Raw genomic sequence first — 17,531 nt, 5'->3', positions numbered from 1 at the left:
CCTGCTGGGAGCGGGATGGCCCAGCGTGCCCCGGCCGCCTGGCGTGGCACAGCATGGCACAGCACGGCACGGGCCCTGGGGGCAGCCGGTGTCCTGCAGCCGCTCAGAGCCAGGGGCAGAGCAGCAGTGGGGGGAGGCGCACGCGTGTGCAAAGCCTGCCATGTGCTGGCACACGCGTGTCCCTGGGATGTGCACGGGGGGTCAGGGCAGGACACAGGTGCTCCCTCCCCGCGCGTCTCTGCTGCTGCTCGCACGCCCCAGCGTGTGTGCAGGTGGGGCTGGGGGGGGGGGGGGGGGGGGCACGAGGGGCACGATCACATGAGGTGTGCGTGCACTCGAGTGTGCACGTGCCAGTGGTGTGCGCGCGCAAGCCACGTGTGTGCACAAGCAGTGTGCGCGCACAAAGGATGCGTGCGCACATTCGGCGTGTGCGAAGGGATGCGCGTGCTCAGGAAGCACGGGCACACCTGGCACGTGTGCGCAAGGGATGTCGTGCTGGGCACGGCCCTCCTGCAGGTGTCTGTGCACAAGCGTGCGAGCGCACGGCGAGCGAGCGTGCCGGTGCGGCGGGGGGTGGGAACGTGTGCGTGGTGGGGGCCGGGGGCTCCCCCTGACTCTCTCCTCTCGCCCCGCAGCAGGGAGCGGACTGATGGGGAGCGCGCCCCGCCTCGTCCTTCATGGGGAGCTTCCTGAGCAGCAGCCTGGGCTCGGGGGCCCCCAGCCACCCCTCGGGCCCCGCCGCGTCCCCCCCGGAGCCGGCTTTCCGCGGGCCTCACTCCGGCACCTCCCAGATCTGGTTCTCGCACTCCCACGAAGGTGAGTGGGCGCCGGGGAAGGGCCGGGAAGGAGCCCCCCCCCCCGGGGGTGGGCCGGGTGTCGCGGACACCCCCACGGCATCGGGGTGGCCGGGCTGCGGGGCGGGGGGGGGGGGGGGGGGATGGCCGCGGCACGCGGGTGGTCGCAGCGGGCAGGCAGCACGTGGCAAGCTTTGGGGTGGCAGCAGGGCGGGCAGCACGTCCCATGGACACCCCCCCATCCCCAGCACGGGGGGGGGGGCATCCGCGAGGACAAGGCTCAGCCCGCTGCAAAAAGGGGTGTTGGGGGGGGGGGGGGGGCCTGTGCAGGGCTGCAGCCCCCGTGCCGGCTCATGCTGCCGGGTGCGGGGTGTCCCCGGGATGCCCTGTTAACCAGACACCGCTTCCCCATCGCGCCGGGCTGCGGCAGGAGGGGGGGGGGGGGGGGAAGGGGGGGGCAGCCCCGGCAGTGCCCCCCGCGGCACGCCGCCGCCGTCCCCGTCCCCACCTGAGCGGGGGCCGACAGAGTTAAGGAGCGGGGCGGTGGTGTTGGCGCGGGGCCCTGGCAGCCGGCCCAGCTGGTAGTTTGACCGGCTGCCAGTTGGCTCCCGGCGTGCCGGGGCCTGCGCGCCGCGCTGGGGGGGGGGGGAATACGGGGGGGCGGGGGGGGGACGGGGGGGACACGGGGACAGGCGGGGGGGAACGGGCAGCGCACGCGGCTCCGGCAGCGCAGCGCTCGCTGCTGACGGACGGCTCGCACGGGTGGGGAGCCCTGCGAGCGCTGTGCCGAGCCCCCCCGCACCCCCTCGCCGTTCATGGGGGTGCACCGGGGGGGGGCTCACGGCCCCCGGCGTGGCGAGAGGGGGCAGATATTGCATGGCCAGGAGGCGCGTGGCGCACGCAACGCGTGTGCGCGGTGCGATGGGGCGAGCAAGCCACCCGGCCCCGGCCCCCTGACCGCCATGCGCCCCCCCCCCCCCCAGCCCCGGGGTACCCCCGCTTCTCCGGGAGCCTGGCGTCCACCTTCCTGCCCATGAGCCACCTGGATCATCACGGGAACAGCAACGTCCTCTACAGCCAGCACCGCTTCTACGAGAGCCAGAAAGGCAGGTACCAGGGCCGGCACCGCGCCGGGTGCCCACGGTTTGGGGGGGGGGGGGACACATCCCCAGCGCGCATGGGGGGGGGCAGAGAGGAGGCTGCCGGGCACGGCGGTGCTGCCGGGGGGCTCGGTGCCCGTTCCTGGTGCCCGTCCCCTGCGGTGGGTCCCCGCCACGAGGGGCTGGCGATGGAGCAGGTGCCGGGTCCCCGGGGATGGAGCGGGGTCGCGGGCACCCGGCCCAGCCGCCGCCGCTGTTGCTTCTCACAATATTGTGGCGGGCGCTTAATAGGGAACATTGTTTGGGTGGGAAACGGAGCTAATTAGGCCGTGCCTTCCCCCGCGCTCCTCCCCTCATTAGCGGGGAGCTGGCGCTTGGCACGGACACGGCCCCGGGCGCCTCGAACGCGCCTTTGTTCGGCACGGGGCCCCGGGGGGGGGGTGCTGGGTTTGCTGGGGGGGGGGTCTGACCCGCTCGCCCTCCCCTCCAGATAACTTCTACCTGCGCAACCTGCCCGCCCAGCCCGCCCTGCTCTCCGCCGGCCACGGCTTCCCCGGCATCGCCCGCGCCGCCCCCGGGCCCCCCGCCGGCTCCTGCAGCCGGGAGCGCGATGCCGGGCCCCTGCCCAAGACCCCCAAGGACTACGACCGCTTCCTGGCGGCCAAGGAGAAGGCGAGCAAGGCGGACGGCAAGGAGCGGCCGCCGGAGGACGACGCCAAGGAGAGGCACCGGGCGGTGCTGCCGGTGCCGCCCGAGGGGCACTGCAAGGAGGGGCTCCCCCCCCGGGCGGCGGGCGACGGCCGCCCCAAGCACCTCGCCTCCTGCCTGCTGGGCGCCAAGGGGCTGGAGGGCGAAGGCGGCCGCGCCGCGCTGCCCAGCTGTGCCGGCAGCGCCCTGCCCCGCGCCGGCCGCTGCGCCAAGGAGCCGTGCCGCGGCGAGAGGGAGCCGGGAGCCCCCGAGGCTCCGCCGCCCTACGGCGAGTGCCTGGAGCGGCGGCAGATGCTGCACCACGCCGTCTCCTACGCCGTGCCCACCGGGCCGGCCCCGCTCGGTGCCGCCGCCGCCGCCGGCTCCTTCCCCTGCCTGCAGCTGCACGCCGGCCCCGACGTGCTGTGCCCGCTGCCGGACAAAGCCGGGAGGGAGCTGAAGCTGAGCGGGGCCACGTTCGTGCCTTCGGTGGGACACCTGGCGGACAAGAGCCGCTCCTTCCAGGTGGCGGCCGAGAGCTGCGGGCTGGAGCGCGCCGAGGGCAAGGAGCGGCACGGCGAGGTGGGCGCCGAGCCCCCGGCCGCCTACGGCACCTCCTTCCACCACCACGCCAAGGCGGAGGGCAAGGCGGAGCGGCGGCTCGAGTGGGGCGGCCCCGGCGCTCGGCTGAAGGGGCTGGAGTACCTGGGGGGCGGCGGGGCTGCCGAGGGGCCCCCCTTCGCCGGCCTCGGCCCCCCGCCCAAGGGCGGCCTGGAGAAGGGCTATTTCGAGGTGCCGCCGGCCCCGGACTGCTCCCGCGCCCCGCACGCCGACCCGCTGGGCGCCAAGGTGGGCCCGTCCTGCTGCACTTTAGAGAAGGGCCCCAAGGAGCCCCCCGGGCAGACCCCGCAGAAGGTGGCGCGGATCCGGCACCAGCAGCACGGCGGCCCCGAGGCGGAGCCGGCCGGCGGCGGCCCCGAGGGCAAGCGGAAGGCCCTGGAGCTGAACTCCCTGGGCTACAACGGGCCCCCCCTGCCCCCCTGGGGCGTGCAGGGCCAGGGCCCCCCCATGGCCATGGCGGAGGAGAGGAAGGGCTCCTACCTGGACCCCTTCAGCACGAGTCTGCAGCAGGCTGCGTTGATGACTCAGGGCTCGGTGCTGAGCCAGGACATGCCGACCCCCCCGGACGAGGTCTCGGCCATGAAGAACCTTCTCAAGTACAGCAACCAAGCACTTATCGTGGGCCAGAAGGCTCCCTTCGTGGGGCTGGGCGGCATCAAGGGCAGCTGCGCCCACCAGGACGCCAAATTCCCCCCGGGCAAGGGGCAGCCGGAGCTGGAGCGGCCGGATTGCGCCCGCAGCCGGGAGCACGAGCTGGGCCACGGCGAGGGCGAGGTGCGGCAGCCCCCCGTGGGCATCGCCGTGGCCGTGGCGCGGCAGAAGGACACGCTCAGCCGCCCCGAGCCCTCCTACGGCAGCGGCTCCGGCCGGCAGGGCCGGGCGGCCGCCGGCATCAAAGGTAGGGGCCGGGGGGCGGTGGGGGGCGGCGGGGGGCCCGGGGTGCCGGCGGTGCCGCGCTCACCGCGCCGTCCTCTCGCCCCGCGCAGCCGGCACGGCGCGGCCCATGCACGTCATCGACCTGGAGGCAGAGGAGGAGCGGGGCCGGCTCTGCGAGGAGCGCCTGGGGCTGCCGGGGCGAGAGCTCCTTCTCCAGTAAGTGCCGTGGTGGTGGGGGGGCGGGGGGGGGGACATACACGTGTGGGGGCCCCGTCCCCGTGCCGCCGGCTTGGGCAGGTGGCGGTGCCGCGCGTCGCGGTGCCCCACGCCGCCCCTCTCTCCGCAGGGACAACAAGGAGCTGGTGGAGTTCGCGCGGATGCACCCCTCGGGGGGGTGCCCCGGGGACCTCACCCCCCACCTGATGATCGCGGGGGGCTCGTCGCTGCCGGCGGGCCAGCTCGGGGGGGACCCGGCCGCCCACGCGCACCCGGCGCACACGCACTGGCTGCCCCGCACCCGCAGCCCCTCCATCTGGATGGGGGGACACTCCTACGGTCGGTGCCGGCGGCGGGGGGGGGGGCTGCGGGAGCAGGGGGGGCTGCCCCCCCTCCTCTCCCCGCCCCGGCGCTGACGGCCCCCCTCCCTCTTGGCCCCCCCCCCCCCCCCAGCAGGCATCGGCCACCCCGCGCTGCACCAGAACCTGCCGCCCGCCTTCCCCGCCTCCATGCCCAGCACCATGCAGCCCGTCTTCCCCCTCTCCCAGGAGCCCCCCGCCCAGCTCGTCATCCTGCCCACCGAGCCCCCCGCCCACGGCACCCCCCACACGCTGGGTGAGGCCGGGGGGGGGCTGGCTGGGGGGCACCCACGGCTTGTTGTGCTGTTGGGGTGGGAAATGGGGGTCCCTACAGGTGGTGCTGAGGGGGTAGGGGGAGGTGCGGGGGTCCCTACAGGGGATGCTGAGGGGGTGGAGGGGGAAATGGGGGCCTGGGGGTGCTGCTGGAGCGCAGGGATGGGAGATGGGGGGCTTCCTGCAGATGATGCTGACGGGGTGCGGGGGGAGATGGGGTCCTGGGGTTGCTGGGGCACAGGGATGTGAGATGGGGGGGGGGGGGTCCCTACAGGTGATGCTGAGGGTTGGGGGGGGAGATGGGGAGTCCCTTTGGGCACTGCCGGGCTGCAGGGGTGGGAAGTGGGATCCTGGGGGTGCAGGGCTCGGGGACCACTGCTTGGATCTGCGGGGTGACCCCACCACGAGTCCCCCGCTGACCTCCCCCCCCCCCCCCCCGCGCTGCCGACAGCCGACGTGATGGACCAGGCGTCGCTGTGGCCCCCGATGTACCCGGGCCGGGGTCCCGGCGCCCACCTGCAGCACACGGGGCAGCTGCCCGTGTACTCGCGCTCGCAGTTCCTGCGGCAGCAGGAGCTCTACGCCCTGCAGCAGCAGCGGGCGGCACAGGCCCTCGAGATCCAGCGGCAGGCGCACGTCCAGGTGCCCGCGGGGCTGGGGGCGGGTGGGGGGGCAGGACGTGGGGCTGGGATGCAGGGTGGGGGGGCCGTGGGGCTGGGCTGGGGCTGTGGCGCCAGATGATGCTGGGTGGGATGCGGGGCGGTGGGCTATGGGGCTGGATGCGGGGCTGGATGCAGGGCTGGGGGATGTGGGGCAGTGGGATGGGGGGAAGTGGGATGCGGGGCTGGATTTGGGGCTGGATGGGGGGCAGGGGGATGCGGGGCTGGATGCGGGGCAGGGGCCGTGCTGTGGTGCTGACGTGTGCCAACCCCGGTGTCCCCCCCCCGCAGCGCAAGCCGGAGGAGCAGCCCCTGGAGCTGGAGGACGTGTGTCCCGAGAAGCCCCTCAAGCCCTCCCACAAAGCAGTTGCCTTAAACCCCCCGGCCAAGGGCATGTCCTCGGCGGCCCCCGGGCCCCCCAAGCTGTCCCCTTGCTGCCACTCCCCGGCCCTGCGGCACCCGGCCAAGTGCCCCGTGGCGCTCCCCGCGGCCCCCTGCACTTTACCCGTCTGCCCCGCCGCCAGCTCCGCCGTGGCCCCCCGCTCCCCGGCCGACAGCCCCGTCCCCATCCAGAGCAAGGGCAGCGACGGCGAGGACAAGCGCGGGGAGGGACAGCCGCCCCGCGACTACCCCAAGTCCCTGGAGCCAGGTAGGGTGGCGGCGGCGAGGAGGAGGAGGAGGAGGAGGGTGGCTGTGGGGTGCCGGGGTCTCCCCGCTGAGCGTCACCCCCCCTTCCCCGCAGACCTGCCCCCGGGCTACAGCTACCCCGCGGCCAGCATGGGCTTCTCGGAGGCGCACTCGGCCGAGCCGGCCGACCCCGACACGATGCACGCGGGCTCCCCGCCGGCTGAGCCCGAGCAGTCGCGGACCTTCAGCCCCGCCGAGGATGTGCTGAGGGAGCCCGGCCCCGTGCGGGAGCCGCCGGCCGGGGGGGCTGCAGCCGAGGGTCCCGGCGCCTTGCTGCACCGCCACCACCTCCTCCTCGCCCCGGGGCCGGCCCCGGCCATGGTGGCCACCGAGGAGCCCTTCGGGGTGCGCCGGGAGGCGGCTCCGGCAGTGCTGGAGCAGAGCTCGGTGGAGCAGCAGCGCCCGGTGCCCGCGGTGGGCTCCTCACCGCTGGTCCCCCCTGGCGGCGAGGAGGAGGAGGAGGAGGAAGAGGAGGAGGAGGAGGGCAACAGCGAAGGCTCAGGGCCGGAGGGCAGCTGCGACGAGGAGGAGGGCGATGGCTCCAGCCACGCGCCCAGCGGGCGGCAGGGCTGCCCGGGCGGGCTGGAGGCGCTCATCGCCGCCGGCATCGACCTGGGGGAGCTGCCGGCGCTGGGGTCCCCCGAGGAGCCCCCCCCGGCCCCCCCCTCGCCCGCCCCCTGCGCTGTGGGGCTGCCCGGCATCGCTCTGCTCAGCGAGCTGGCCGACCTGGAGCTCCGCCGGCGCCGCTGCGACCTGGCCCTGGAAGGTGAGCGGCCCCCGCGCCCCCCGCCCCGCGGTGCCTCCCGTCCCCTGCCTGTGCGCCCCGGTGCTCCCTGCCCCGTTGTCACACCCCTTGGTGCCCTCGGGGGCGTGCAGCGCGTGCAACACAGAGGTCGTGCATTGTGCATGCAGCAGAGGGGCCGCACAATGCGTGCAGGGGCTGGGCTGGGCAGAGCACGTGTTGTGCAGCAGAGGGGGGGGCTGTGTGCGCGCTTGCAGTGCGCGTTTGCAGTGCAGGGCTGCGTGCATGCCGGCAGCACAGGGCTCTGTGCGTGTTCACAGCATGGGCCTGCGTGCATGTTTGCACTGCAAGGGGCTGTGCGCATTTCTAGTGGATATTTACAGTGCGGGGTCGTGTGCGTGCTTCCATTGCAGCGCTGCGTGCACATTTGCACCACATCTTTGCAGCGCAGGGCTGGGTGCACATATGCGCCGCACACTTGCAGTGCGGGACTGTGCGCGTTTGCACCGGATATTTGCAGTGCAGAGCTGCGTGCGTGTTTGTGACATGTGCAATGCAGGGCTGCGTTCATGTGCTTGACATACGTGCAATGCAGAACTGCATGCGTGGCTGCGATGTACAGGTGCAGTGCAGAGCTGTGCACGTTGCTGCTGTACAAGTGCATTGCAGGGCTGTGCATGGCTGCGATGTACAGGTGCAATGCAGAGCTGTGCGTGTTGGTGATGTACAGGTGCAATGCCGGGCTGTGCACGTTTGCACCCTATATTTGCAGCGCAGGGCTTGCACGCACGCGTGCGCTGTACGTCTGCAGCGCCGGGCTGTGTGCGTTTGCAGCACGGTGCCCGGCTGCAGGGCCCTGCTCGCAGCCCGGGGCCGTCTCCGGGGCTCTGCTCCAGCGCTGGCTCCAGGCAGGCGCCGGGATTCCCTCCCGGCTCGGCTTCCCCAGGGAATCCCGGGGGCCCCGGCAGGGAAGGCCCTGGCGCCTCCCCAGCGCTGCCGCGGGCGGGCGCAGGGCCCCGCGTGCTCGCTGCTGCCGCCGGCCGAGCCCCGCTGCGTGCGGCGGTGCCGTGCGGGGGCCGTCGGGCCCCGTTCCCCGGGGGGGACCCGGCTCCCTCCGCCGCAGCCCCCACGGATGGGGCGGCCGGATGGGGCGCGTCACCGCGTCCCTCCCCGCCCCGGCCTTGGCTCTGCGCCCCGATGAGTTCATCGCTGGCCGCCGCGGCCCCGCGGCACCCTGGGGACACCGGGCATGCCGTGCACGCAGCACCCTGCGTGCTGTCCCTGCGCCCCACGGGCACCCTGCGCGTGCTGCCCCATCTCGTGCAGCACGCCGTGCACGACCCCACTGACCCCTTTTTGCCCCGCATGGCCCCGGGGTGCCCAGCCCCACCCAGGGGTGCTGCTCACAAGTGCACGTGCAGGGCTATGGCACAGAAGTGCCGGGGCTCAGGGGTGGCACGGGGGGTCCTGGCGCGTCCCCGCTGACCTCCGGTCTCGGCAGGGGAGGACGAGGACCTGCTGGCCTTCAACCTGCAGAACCTGGCCACGGTGGCGGCCGCCTGGTCGCTGGTGGAGGCGGCCAGCCGGGAGGGCAGCCCGCCGGCGCTCAGCCCCCTGCCCACCTCGCCACCGCCCCGCGCCCGCGTGCCCCGCCGCAAGTACACCTGGACGCCCAAAACCAAGGCCGTGAGTAGTCCCCTCGCCCCGTGCCGCCGTGGCCAGCGGCGTCGAGCCGTGCCCGGTGCGAGCGGCCCGTCCCCGTCCCCCAGGTGTGCCCCCTGAAGGCGGCCATCGAGCAGCTCAACACGCAGGAGGTAGAGGTGCGGATGCGGCTGGCCGAGCTGCAGCGGCGCTACAAGGAGAAGCAGCGCGAGCTGGTGAAGCTGCAGAGGCGGCACGACCACGAGTACGTCCCCGTCCTGCTGGGGGGAAAGCAGCCAGGCTGTGTGTGTGTGTGGGGGGGTGCGGGTCGGGTCAGTGGTGGCGGTAAGGGGTGGGGGGGGGGTGTCAGCAGTGCGCTGAGTTTGGGGCCGTGCTCAGCCCTCGGTCTCAGGCTGCCCCCGGTCTTGCCGCGGCTGCAGGCGCGACGAGAGCTCGCGGAGCCCGGCACGGCGCGGGCCGGGGCGGCCGAGGAAGCGCAAGCACTCCAGCACGCTGGGCAGGGCCGAGAGCCGCAAGGTCAAGTGAGTGACCGGGGGGCGCGCGCCCGCCCGTCCCCGTGCCGGGGGGGGGGGGGGTTAGGGGTGGCGGGGCCGTCCCGGCCGCTCCCCGGCGCTGCGGCGGCGGCTGCAGGGGCTCCGTCCCGGGGCCGCCCCCCCCCTGCCCGGCCGCGGGTGCAGCGTTGCATAAAAGCCTCTTTATCCGCGCTGTATAAAGTCATTGGTCACGCTGCAGTGGTGTTCATTGCTGCTGGCGCTTTATTATTATCCATTAGCCGCCCGGCGCAGTCGTTTTCACACTCACGGGCCCTGTATAATTGTCCTTCTCTGCTACAAATTGCCTCTCCCGACAGGCCCATTTGCATAAATCCTCCGAGCTAGTCCAAACACGATTGGAGTGTGTGTGCGCGCGCGGCATCAGGCCCGATGATTTGGTAATAATAGTTAAATCTGCACTAAATGGTTCCTTCAATTAAGACAGAGAGAGAAAAAAAAAAAAAAATTTAATCTCTAGGTTTTATGTCACAAAACATTAGTGAGCGAGTGAAGGTTACAGGGAAAAAAAAGAGGGGAGCCGGGGGGGCGGGGGGGGGCGGGCGGGCGGCGGCGGGCAGGAGCAGCCCCGCGCCGTGCCCACGCCGCGCTCCCCGCAGGGCGGTGAAGAGCAGCCTGTCCCTGCTGTGCGCCGGGCTGCGCGCCGAGCCCCAGCCCAAGAAGAAGCGGAGCAAGCTGGCCCAGGAGGCGTACGGAGGCATCAAGGGCCCCCCCCCGGTGAGTGCTGCCCCCCCGGGTGGCTGGGCGCTGGTGGGGGGCCGGCTCCTGGCCGAGCCTCCCCGTGCCCCCCAGGACAAGGTGCGGTGCAAGAAGAGCGGCTCGCAGAGCAAGCTGTCCTGCAAGGTGGCCCACAAGGTGTCGCAGCTGAAGCAGAAGGTGAAGAGCAAGGGGCTGCCCGCCGGCATCAGCCCCTTCCGACGGAAAGACCCCAACCCCGGGGGCCGCATCCAGAAGAAGCTGTCCCGCGCCAAGAGCTCCAAGGGCGGCGCCGCCAAGTACCAGCCGCAGGACCCCGACCCCCGCGAGCTGCCCGGCTTCAAAGGCAAGGCTGGCACGGGGCTGGGGGCTGCGGTGTGCCGGAGGGGGGGGGGGGGGGGGGGGCAGGATAGTGTGCGGGGGGGGCTGCGGCAACGGGGGGCTGCAGCGATGGGAGGATGCTGCAGTGGGGGGGGGGGCTGCAATGGGGGTTGCAGCGTGGGGGGCTGCAGCAACGGGGAGGTGCTGCAGGGGGGCTGCGCAAACAGCTCGGGAGCAGCTTGTGCCTGGGGGGCCCCCGGGGACACTCAGCTGTGTCCCCCCCCCCCCCCCCCACAGACGGGCACGACGAGGACTCGGACAGCGAGGACGGTGACGACGAGCCGGGCTTGGCCCTGCTGCCCTCGGTGCCCGTGGCCGTGCTGGGACCCTCGCCGTCCTCCGTGGTGAAGATGGAGGCCAACGAGAAGGCGAAGAAGAAGAAGGAAAGGCAGGGGCTGCTCGGTAAGGGGCTCCCCGTGAGGGAGGAGGGGGGGGGGCTGCCCTGGCACAAACGCGGGGCCCCCTCCGTGTGCCCACGGGGCTCTGAGCCCCCGTCCCCCCCCCCCACAGGTCCCTGCCGCCTTGGCAGCCCCGAGGGCGAGGTGAAGATCAAGCGGCGGCCGGTGAAGCCGGGAGCCGGCAAGCTGGAGAAGGTGCCGGTGCGGAGGAAGGCGGGCGCCTGCGAGGACGGCAGCAAGAAGAAGCTGAAGGCGAAGCCCAAGGAGAGCCTCAGGGCGCCGGCCCCGAGCGGCCCCAGCGCCCCGGCCCCCACCAACAGCCTCTTCGGGGGCGCCGACCCCCGGCACTTCGGGGCGCGGGACGACGGCGCCCGCCTGGCCAGCGAGCGGCTCAAGAAGGCGACGCGCAAGAACAAGGTGCTGCAGTCGGCCCTGAGGGTGAGTACGGGCTGGGGGGGACTGGGGGGGCCGTGGGGTGTGGGGGTTCAGGGTGATGGAGGGGTTGGGGACGCCAAAGGGACCCTGGGGTGCAGGGGATGGGTGCGGGGCTTGCAGAGGCTGCGGGTGCTGGTGAGGTTTGGGGGTTGCTGATGGGACCAGGGGGCTTGGGGATGTTGTAGGACTGGGGGGGCCGGCGGATGAGCCCCCAAAAATGGGTCCGAGCCCCCTCTCCCCGCACCGCAGCGGAAGAACGGGGCTCTCTCGCTGGCCCTCTCGCCCCGGAGCGCCAAGACCATCCTGAGCAAGGGCAAGAAACTGGCCAAGGTGAAGAGCAAAGTGGCCACCAAGCAGGTGAGCGGCCGAGCCCCCCCGCCCCGGCATGTCCCCCCCTCCCACCGGGACCTCCCCACCCTGAGCTGCCTGTCCCGCAGTGCAAGGGCCGGGCGGTCAGCAAGCTGCTGGAGAGCTTCACGGTGGAGGACGACTTCGACTTCGACGACAACAGCAGCTTCTCGGAGGAGGAGGAGGACGGGGGGGGCTGCGCGGGCGGGCGCCGCTCCCCCCTGCCCCACACCTGCGCCATCCAGAAGGAGGACCTGCGGGACGGGCTGCACATCCTCATCCCCAAGGAGGACAGCCTGCTCTACGCCGGCAGCGTCCGCACCATCCAGCCCCCCGACATGTGAGCGGGGCCGGGGGGCACGGGGCGGGGGGTGCTGGGGGGCACGGGGCAGGTGCTGAGCTCCTCCTGTCCCTGCAGTTACAGCATCATCATCGAGGGCGAGCGGGGGAACCGGCAGCGCATCTACTCGCAGGAGCAGCTGCTGCAGGAGGCGGTGAGCGGGTGGCGGGGATGGGATGGGGTGGGACGGGATGGGATGGGGACATGGATAGGGACGGGATGGGATGTAAGGGGATGTGATGGGATGGGACAGGACAGGATGGGCTGGGATGGGACGGGATGGGGACAGGGACAGGGACAGGATGGGATGGGACAGGATGGGATTGGGACATGGATAGGGACGGGATGGGACGGGACAGGACGGGATGGGGATGTGGACAGGGACAGGGACAGGAAGCAGAGTAGAGTATAGAGTAGGGTAGAGTAGGGTAGGGTAGAGTAGAGTAGGGTAGGGTAGGGTAGAGTAGAGTAGGGTAGGGTAGAGTAGAGTAGAGTAGAGTAGGGTAGAGTAGAATAGGGTAGAGTAGAGTAGAGTAGAGTAGGGTAGGGTAGAGCAGAATAGGGTGGAGTAGAGTAGGGTAGGGTAGAGTAGAGTAGGGTAGGGTAGAGTAGAGTAGAGTAGGGTAGGGTAGGGTAGAGTAGAATAGAGTAGGGTAGGGTAGGGTAGAGTAGAATAGGGTAGAGTAGAGTGGAGTAGGGTAGGGTAGAGTAGAGTAGAGTAGAATAGAGTAGGGTAGGGTAGGGTAGAGTAGAGTAGAGTAGGGTAGGGTAGAGTAGAGTAGAGTAGGGTAGGGTAGGGTAGAGTAGAATAGAGTAGGGTAGGGTAGGGTAGAGTAGAATAGGGTAGAGTAGAGTGGAGTAGGGTAGGGTAGAGTAGAGTAGAGTAGAATAGAGTAGGGTAGGGTAGGGTAGAGTAGAGTAGAGTAGGGTAGGGTAGAGTAGAATAGGGTAGAGTAGAGTATGGTAGGGTAGAGTAGAGTAGAGTAGGGTAGGGTAGGGTAGAGTAGAGTAGAGTAGGGTAGGGTAGAGTAATTCAGTTGGAAGGCACCTTCAAAGTTCATCTTGTCCAACTGCTGATGTTTTCAGGTGCAACGAAAAGTTAAAGGGATGGGGGCGGGGACAAGGATGGGGACAGGGATAGGGAAAAGGATGGGGATGGGGATAGGGGCAAGGATGGGGACGGGCATGTGGACAAAGATGGGGACAGGGATGGGGACAAGGACAGGGACGGGGCCCAGCACGGCGCTTCTCCGCAGGTGCTGGACGTGCGGCCGCAGTCGAGGCGCAGCCTGCCGCCCGGCACCCGCGTCTGCGCCTACTGGAGCCAGAAGTCGCGGTGCCTCTACCCGGGGAACGTGGTGCGAGGTGAGGGGCGGCGGGGGCGGCGGCGGGGGGGCGGCGGGCTCCCGGCCCTGCCCCAGCCCCACGCCCTGCCCGTGCCGCAGGCTCCTCCAGCGACGAGGAGGAGGACGACCCCGAGGCGGTGATGGTGGAGTTCGACGACGGGGACACGGGGCACATCGCCGTGTCCAACATCCGCCTGCTGCCGCCCGACTTCAAGATCCAGTGTGAGTGGGGCGGGGATGGGGGCGGCGGGGGGCCGGGGGCCGTGGGGATGGTGCTGACCCCCCCCCGGCTCTGCCCGCAGGCACGGAGCCGTCCCCGGCGCTTCTGGTCTCCAGCTCGTGCCGGCGGACAAAGCGGTCGTGCGGCGACGTGCCCCCGCCCGGCGAGCTGCCCCCCAGCCTCTGCCCGGACCGGCACGACGGCCCCGAGACCCCCAAGAACTCAGGCAAGAAGGCGGCCGGCAAGGAGAAAAGTGGTATGTGGGGGGGGGGGGGGGGGGCGGGCACCAGTCACCGGGCGGCAGGACGCTGCCCCGAGGGAGGTGGCACCGGCAGGGATGGCGTGAGGGGTGGGGGGACACGGGGAGAGACCCAGGGAAGGATGTGGGGAAGGATGCGGGGAAGGATTTGGAGAGGGACGTGGGGAAGGATGCGGGGAAGGATGGAAGGAAGGAAGCGGGGAAGGAAGCGGGGAACAATTTGGGGAGGGACGTAAGGAAGAATGCGGGGAAGGATGCGGGGAAGGACGCAGGGAAGGGTGCAGGGAAGGATGGAAGGAAGGATGTGGGGAAGGATGCGGGGAAGGATGCAGGCAGGGGGCTGGACAGCGTGGTGCCAGAGCTGGTAGGATGCAGGGAGAGGGCACAGAGGAAGGGTGCAAGGATGCAGGAACAGGAGGCAGGGATGTGGGCAAGGAGAGGGGCTGCAGGGAGGCAGGCGTGGGGAGGAGATGCCGGGAGGGCAGGAGGCAGGGATGCGGGCAGGGAGAGGGATGCAGGGAGGATGCAGGGACACGGGCACGGCGAGGGGATGGAGGGAAACAGAGGGAAGCCGGGATGAGGGCAGGCAGCAGGGAAGCAGCGGGGTCAGCAGCGTGCTCCTGGGCTCCGCCGGTCCCCCCCCCCGGCCCCCCCTGACCCCCGTCTCCCCCCCAGGCAAAGCCGCGGAGGTGCTGTCGGGCGGGAAGGCGCCGGTGCTGAGCGACCCGTTCGTGGGGCGGCGCGGCGGGCCGCTGCTCAGCTGGTCGGCGGTGGCGCAGACGAAGCGGAAGGCGGCGAGCAAGGGGACGGCCGTGCTGCAGAACCTCTTCCAGGTCAACGGCAGCGCCAAGAAGCTGCGGGCCAAAGAGGCGCTCTTCCCCGTGCACCACCACGTCGCCGCGCCCGTCTTCGGCAACGGCTTCGGGGCCGACTCCTTCAGCCGCATCGCCAGCTCCTACGCGTCCTTCGGGGCCGGGGCTGGGCTGGTGCTGCCGGCTGCCCAGAAACTCCTGCGCTCCAAGAAGGCCGAGCGGCTGGAGGCAGAAGTGGGCAAAGGCGGCCGGAGAAAGGCAGGCAGTGAGTACCTGGTCAAGCTGGACCACGAAGGGGTGACGTCCCCCAAGAACAAGAACTGCAAGGCCCTGCTGCTGGGTGAGAAGGACTTTGGGGCCAAGCTGGAGCGGCCCCTGGCCAGCCACGGCTATGCCCACGCGGCCCTGGCGGGCAAGGATAGGAAGGGGCGGGCGCCCGTGCACCAGCTGCCCATGGGGCTGGCGCTGCGGAAGTACTCGGGCCAGGCCGAGTTCACCCTGAACTGCGACAGCGACTGCCACAGCTCCTACTCGGACATGGACGAGGACGAGGAGGCGGGCGGGCTGGGCGCCGACGTGCCCTCGCGCTTTATGACCCGCCTCTCGGTTTCCTCCTCTTCCTCGGGCTCTTCCACCTCCTCCAGCTCCGGCTCCATCTCCACGTCCAGCCTCTGCTCCTCCGACAACGAGGACTCCTCCTACAGCTCCGAGGACGAGGACTCCACGCTGCTGCTCCAGACCTGCCTCTCGCACCCGGTGCCGGCGCTGCTGGCGCAGCCGGAGGCCCTGCGCTCCAAGAGCAGCGCGCCGCAGCGCTGCTTCCTCACCAAGGCCGCCGCCGCCGGCCCCAAGGCCAAGCTCAAGCGCAAGGAGGCCCTCAGCTTCTCCAAAGCCAAAGAGTTCTCCCGGAGGCAGCGCCTGCCCTCGGTGGAAAACCGGCCAAAGATCTCCGCCTTCCTGCCCGCGCGCCAGCTCTGGCGGTGGTCCGGGAACCCCACGCAGGTACCTGCAAGGCCGGGGGGACCTGGCAGGAGGCAGGGGGCGTGGGGCAGGATCTGGGGAGTATGGGGTGTGAGGCGGGATCCGTGGGTGCAGGGCAGGGTGCATGGAGCAGGGTGCATGGAGTATAGGGTAGGACCTGAGGCAGAACCCATGGGTGCAGGGCAGGGTGCATGGAGCAGGGTGCATGGTGCATGGGGCAGGATCCATGGGTGCAGGGTGTGTAGAGCATGGGGTAGGATATGAAGGATGGATGCAGGGCATGGTGCGTGGTGCATGGGGCAGGATCCGTGGGTGCAGGGTGCATGGAGTATGGGGTGGGATATGAGGCAGAACCCATGGGTGCAAGGCAGGGTGCATAGGTGCATGGTGCAGGATCTGTGGGTGCAGGGCGCAGGGCGTGAAGGATGGATGCAGGGCAGGGTGCATGGCGCACGGTGCAGGTAGCAGGACACGCAGGTTGGGTGCTTGCACCCACGTAGGGTGCAGAGTTTCACGGAGCAAGGTGTGCCTGCGCCACAGTCCCTCGGGTGCACGGGGCAGGGTGCCCCTAGGGTGCCGTGTGCTTGGCACGGGGCACGGGGCCGGGGTCCCCGCGCCGCCCCTGACCCACCTCTCCCTCCCCGCAGCGGCGGGGCATGAAGGGGAAGGCGCGGAAGCTGTTCTACAAGGCCATCGTGCGGGGCAAGGAGACGCTGCGCATCGGGGACTGCGCCGTCTTCCTCTCGGCCGGGCGGCCCAACCTGCCCTACATCGGGCGCATCGAGAGCATGTGGGAGTCGTGGGGCAGCAACATGGTGGTGAAGGTGAAGTGGTTCTACCACCCCGAGGAGACCAAGCTGGGCAAGCGCCAGAGCGACGGCAAGGTGAGGGACGGGACGGGATGGGACTGGGATGGGATGGGATGGGTTGGGATGGGATGGGGATGGGGACGAGGACAGGGATGGGGACAGGGATGGAAACAGGGTTGGGGATGGGGAATGGGGATGGGGAATGGGATGGGATGGGATGGGGACTGGGATGGATGGGATGGGATGGGATGGGATGGGATGGGATGGGATGGGATGGGATGGGATGGGATGGGGATGGGGACAGGGACGGGGACGGGGATGGGGACGGGGATGGGGATGGGGATGGGGAACGGGGACGGGGATGGGGTTGGGGATGTAGACGGGGATGGGGATGGGGATAGGAACAGGGAGGGGAACCGGAACAGGAATGAGAATGGGCTGGGTGTGGGGATGGGGATGGGGATGGGGATGGGGACAGGGCCATGCGTTGACGCCGTGCCATCCCCCCCCCGCCGCAGAACGCGCTGTACCAGTCGTGCCACGAGGACGAGAACGACGTGCAGACCATCTCCCACAAGTGCCAGGTGGTGGGCCGGGAGCACTACGAGCAGATGACGCGCAGCAGGAAGTACCAGGACCGCCAGGACCTCTACTACCTGGCGGGCACCTACGACCCCACCACGGGCCGGCTGGTGACCGCCGACGGGGTGCCCATCCTCTGCTGACCCACGGGGACGGGGACGGGGACGGGCAGCCCCCCGCGCGCCCCCCCCCGCCGCGGGACCCCCTTCCCGGCCATTATGCAAAGCTCGGGGCCGCGGCGGTAGGCGGCCGGGGTGGGGGGCGCGCGGGGCGCGGGGGGTGGGGGGGAGGCCCCCCGTACAAGCCATACTTTCCCTAGTACCTCTGACTGTTTGCCAGCAGGTAAAGCAGAAATCAGGTGTGTTGTTCTATTTATTTTGCGTGTAAATATTGTATTTCTTCCGGGAAGTTTTACGGAAAACAGGCGATCCACCAACAGCGACGAGGACAAAAAAAAAAAAAAAATTAAATAATAATAATATGGGGGGGGTCGGGGTGGGGGGGGTGTCGGGGTGGGGGGGGGCGGTGGGGGGGGGCGCGTTTCCGTTTCATGCACTGTTTCCCCCAGCCTGGCTGGGACGAGGACAGCGGGGAGCTCTGTACAGAGGGGGCTGCGGCGGGCAGGGCGGGGGGCTCGGGGGGGGGGGGCTTCGGGGGGGGGGGTCCCAAATCTGCCCCCCCCCCCCGTCCCCCCCTC

At 70.7% G+C, this 17,531-nt stretch overlaps 1 protein-coding gene across 1 annotated transcript; it reads left to right on the top strand.

Annotated features, from left to right (window-relative positions):
- Positions 1–657: 657 nt before the first annotated feature.
- BAHCC1 (BAH domain and coiled-coil containing 1) lies at positions 658–16,977 on the top strand (the record flags this gene model as incomplete). Its single annotated transcript, XM_050716679.1, has 25 exons — positions 658–816; positions 1,778–1,900; positions 2,385–4,106; positions 4,189–4,294; positions 4,425–4,633; positions 4,751–4,909; positions 5,378–5,568; positions 5,877–6,234; positions 6,328–7,038; positions 8,516–8,700; positions 8,784–8,920; positions 9,096–9,197; positions 9,827–9,944; positions 10,020–10,278; positions 10,515–10,706; positions 10,815–11,140; positions 11,387–11,494; positions 11,575–11,825; positions 11,904–11,979; positions 13,082–13,190; positions 13,271–13,393; positions 13,474–13,647; positions 14,326–15,464; positions 16,091–16,327; positions 16,771–16,977. Coding segments are annotated over 25 exons (7,481 nt in total), but the record flags the coding sequence as incomplete, so codon positions are not given.
- Positions 16,978–17,531: the final 554 nt, after the last annotated feature.

This window comes from Cygnus atratus, unplaced genomic scaffold (genome assembly GCF_013377495.2).
Source record: "Cygnus atratus isolate AKBS03 ecotype Queensland, Australia unplaced genomic scaffold, CAtr_DNAZoo_HiC_assembly HiC_scaffold_183, whole genome shotgun sequence".
Taxonomy (NCBI): domain Eukaryota; kingdom Metazoa; phylum Chordata; class Aves; order Anseriformes; family Anatidae; genus Cygnus; species Cygnus atratus.
This window is presented reverse-complemented; position numbering and strand designations above follow the sequence as displayed.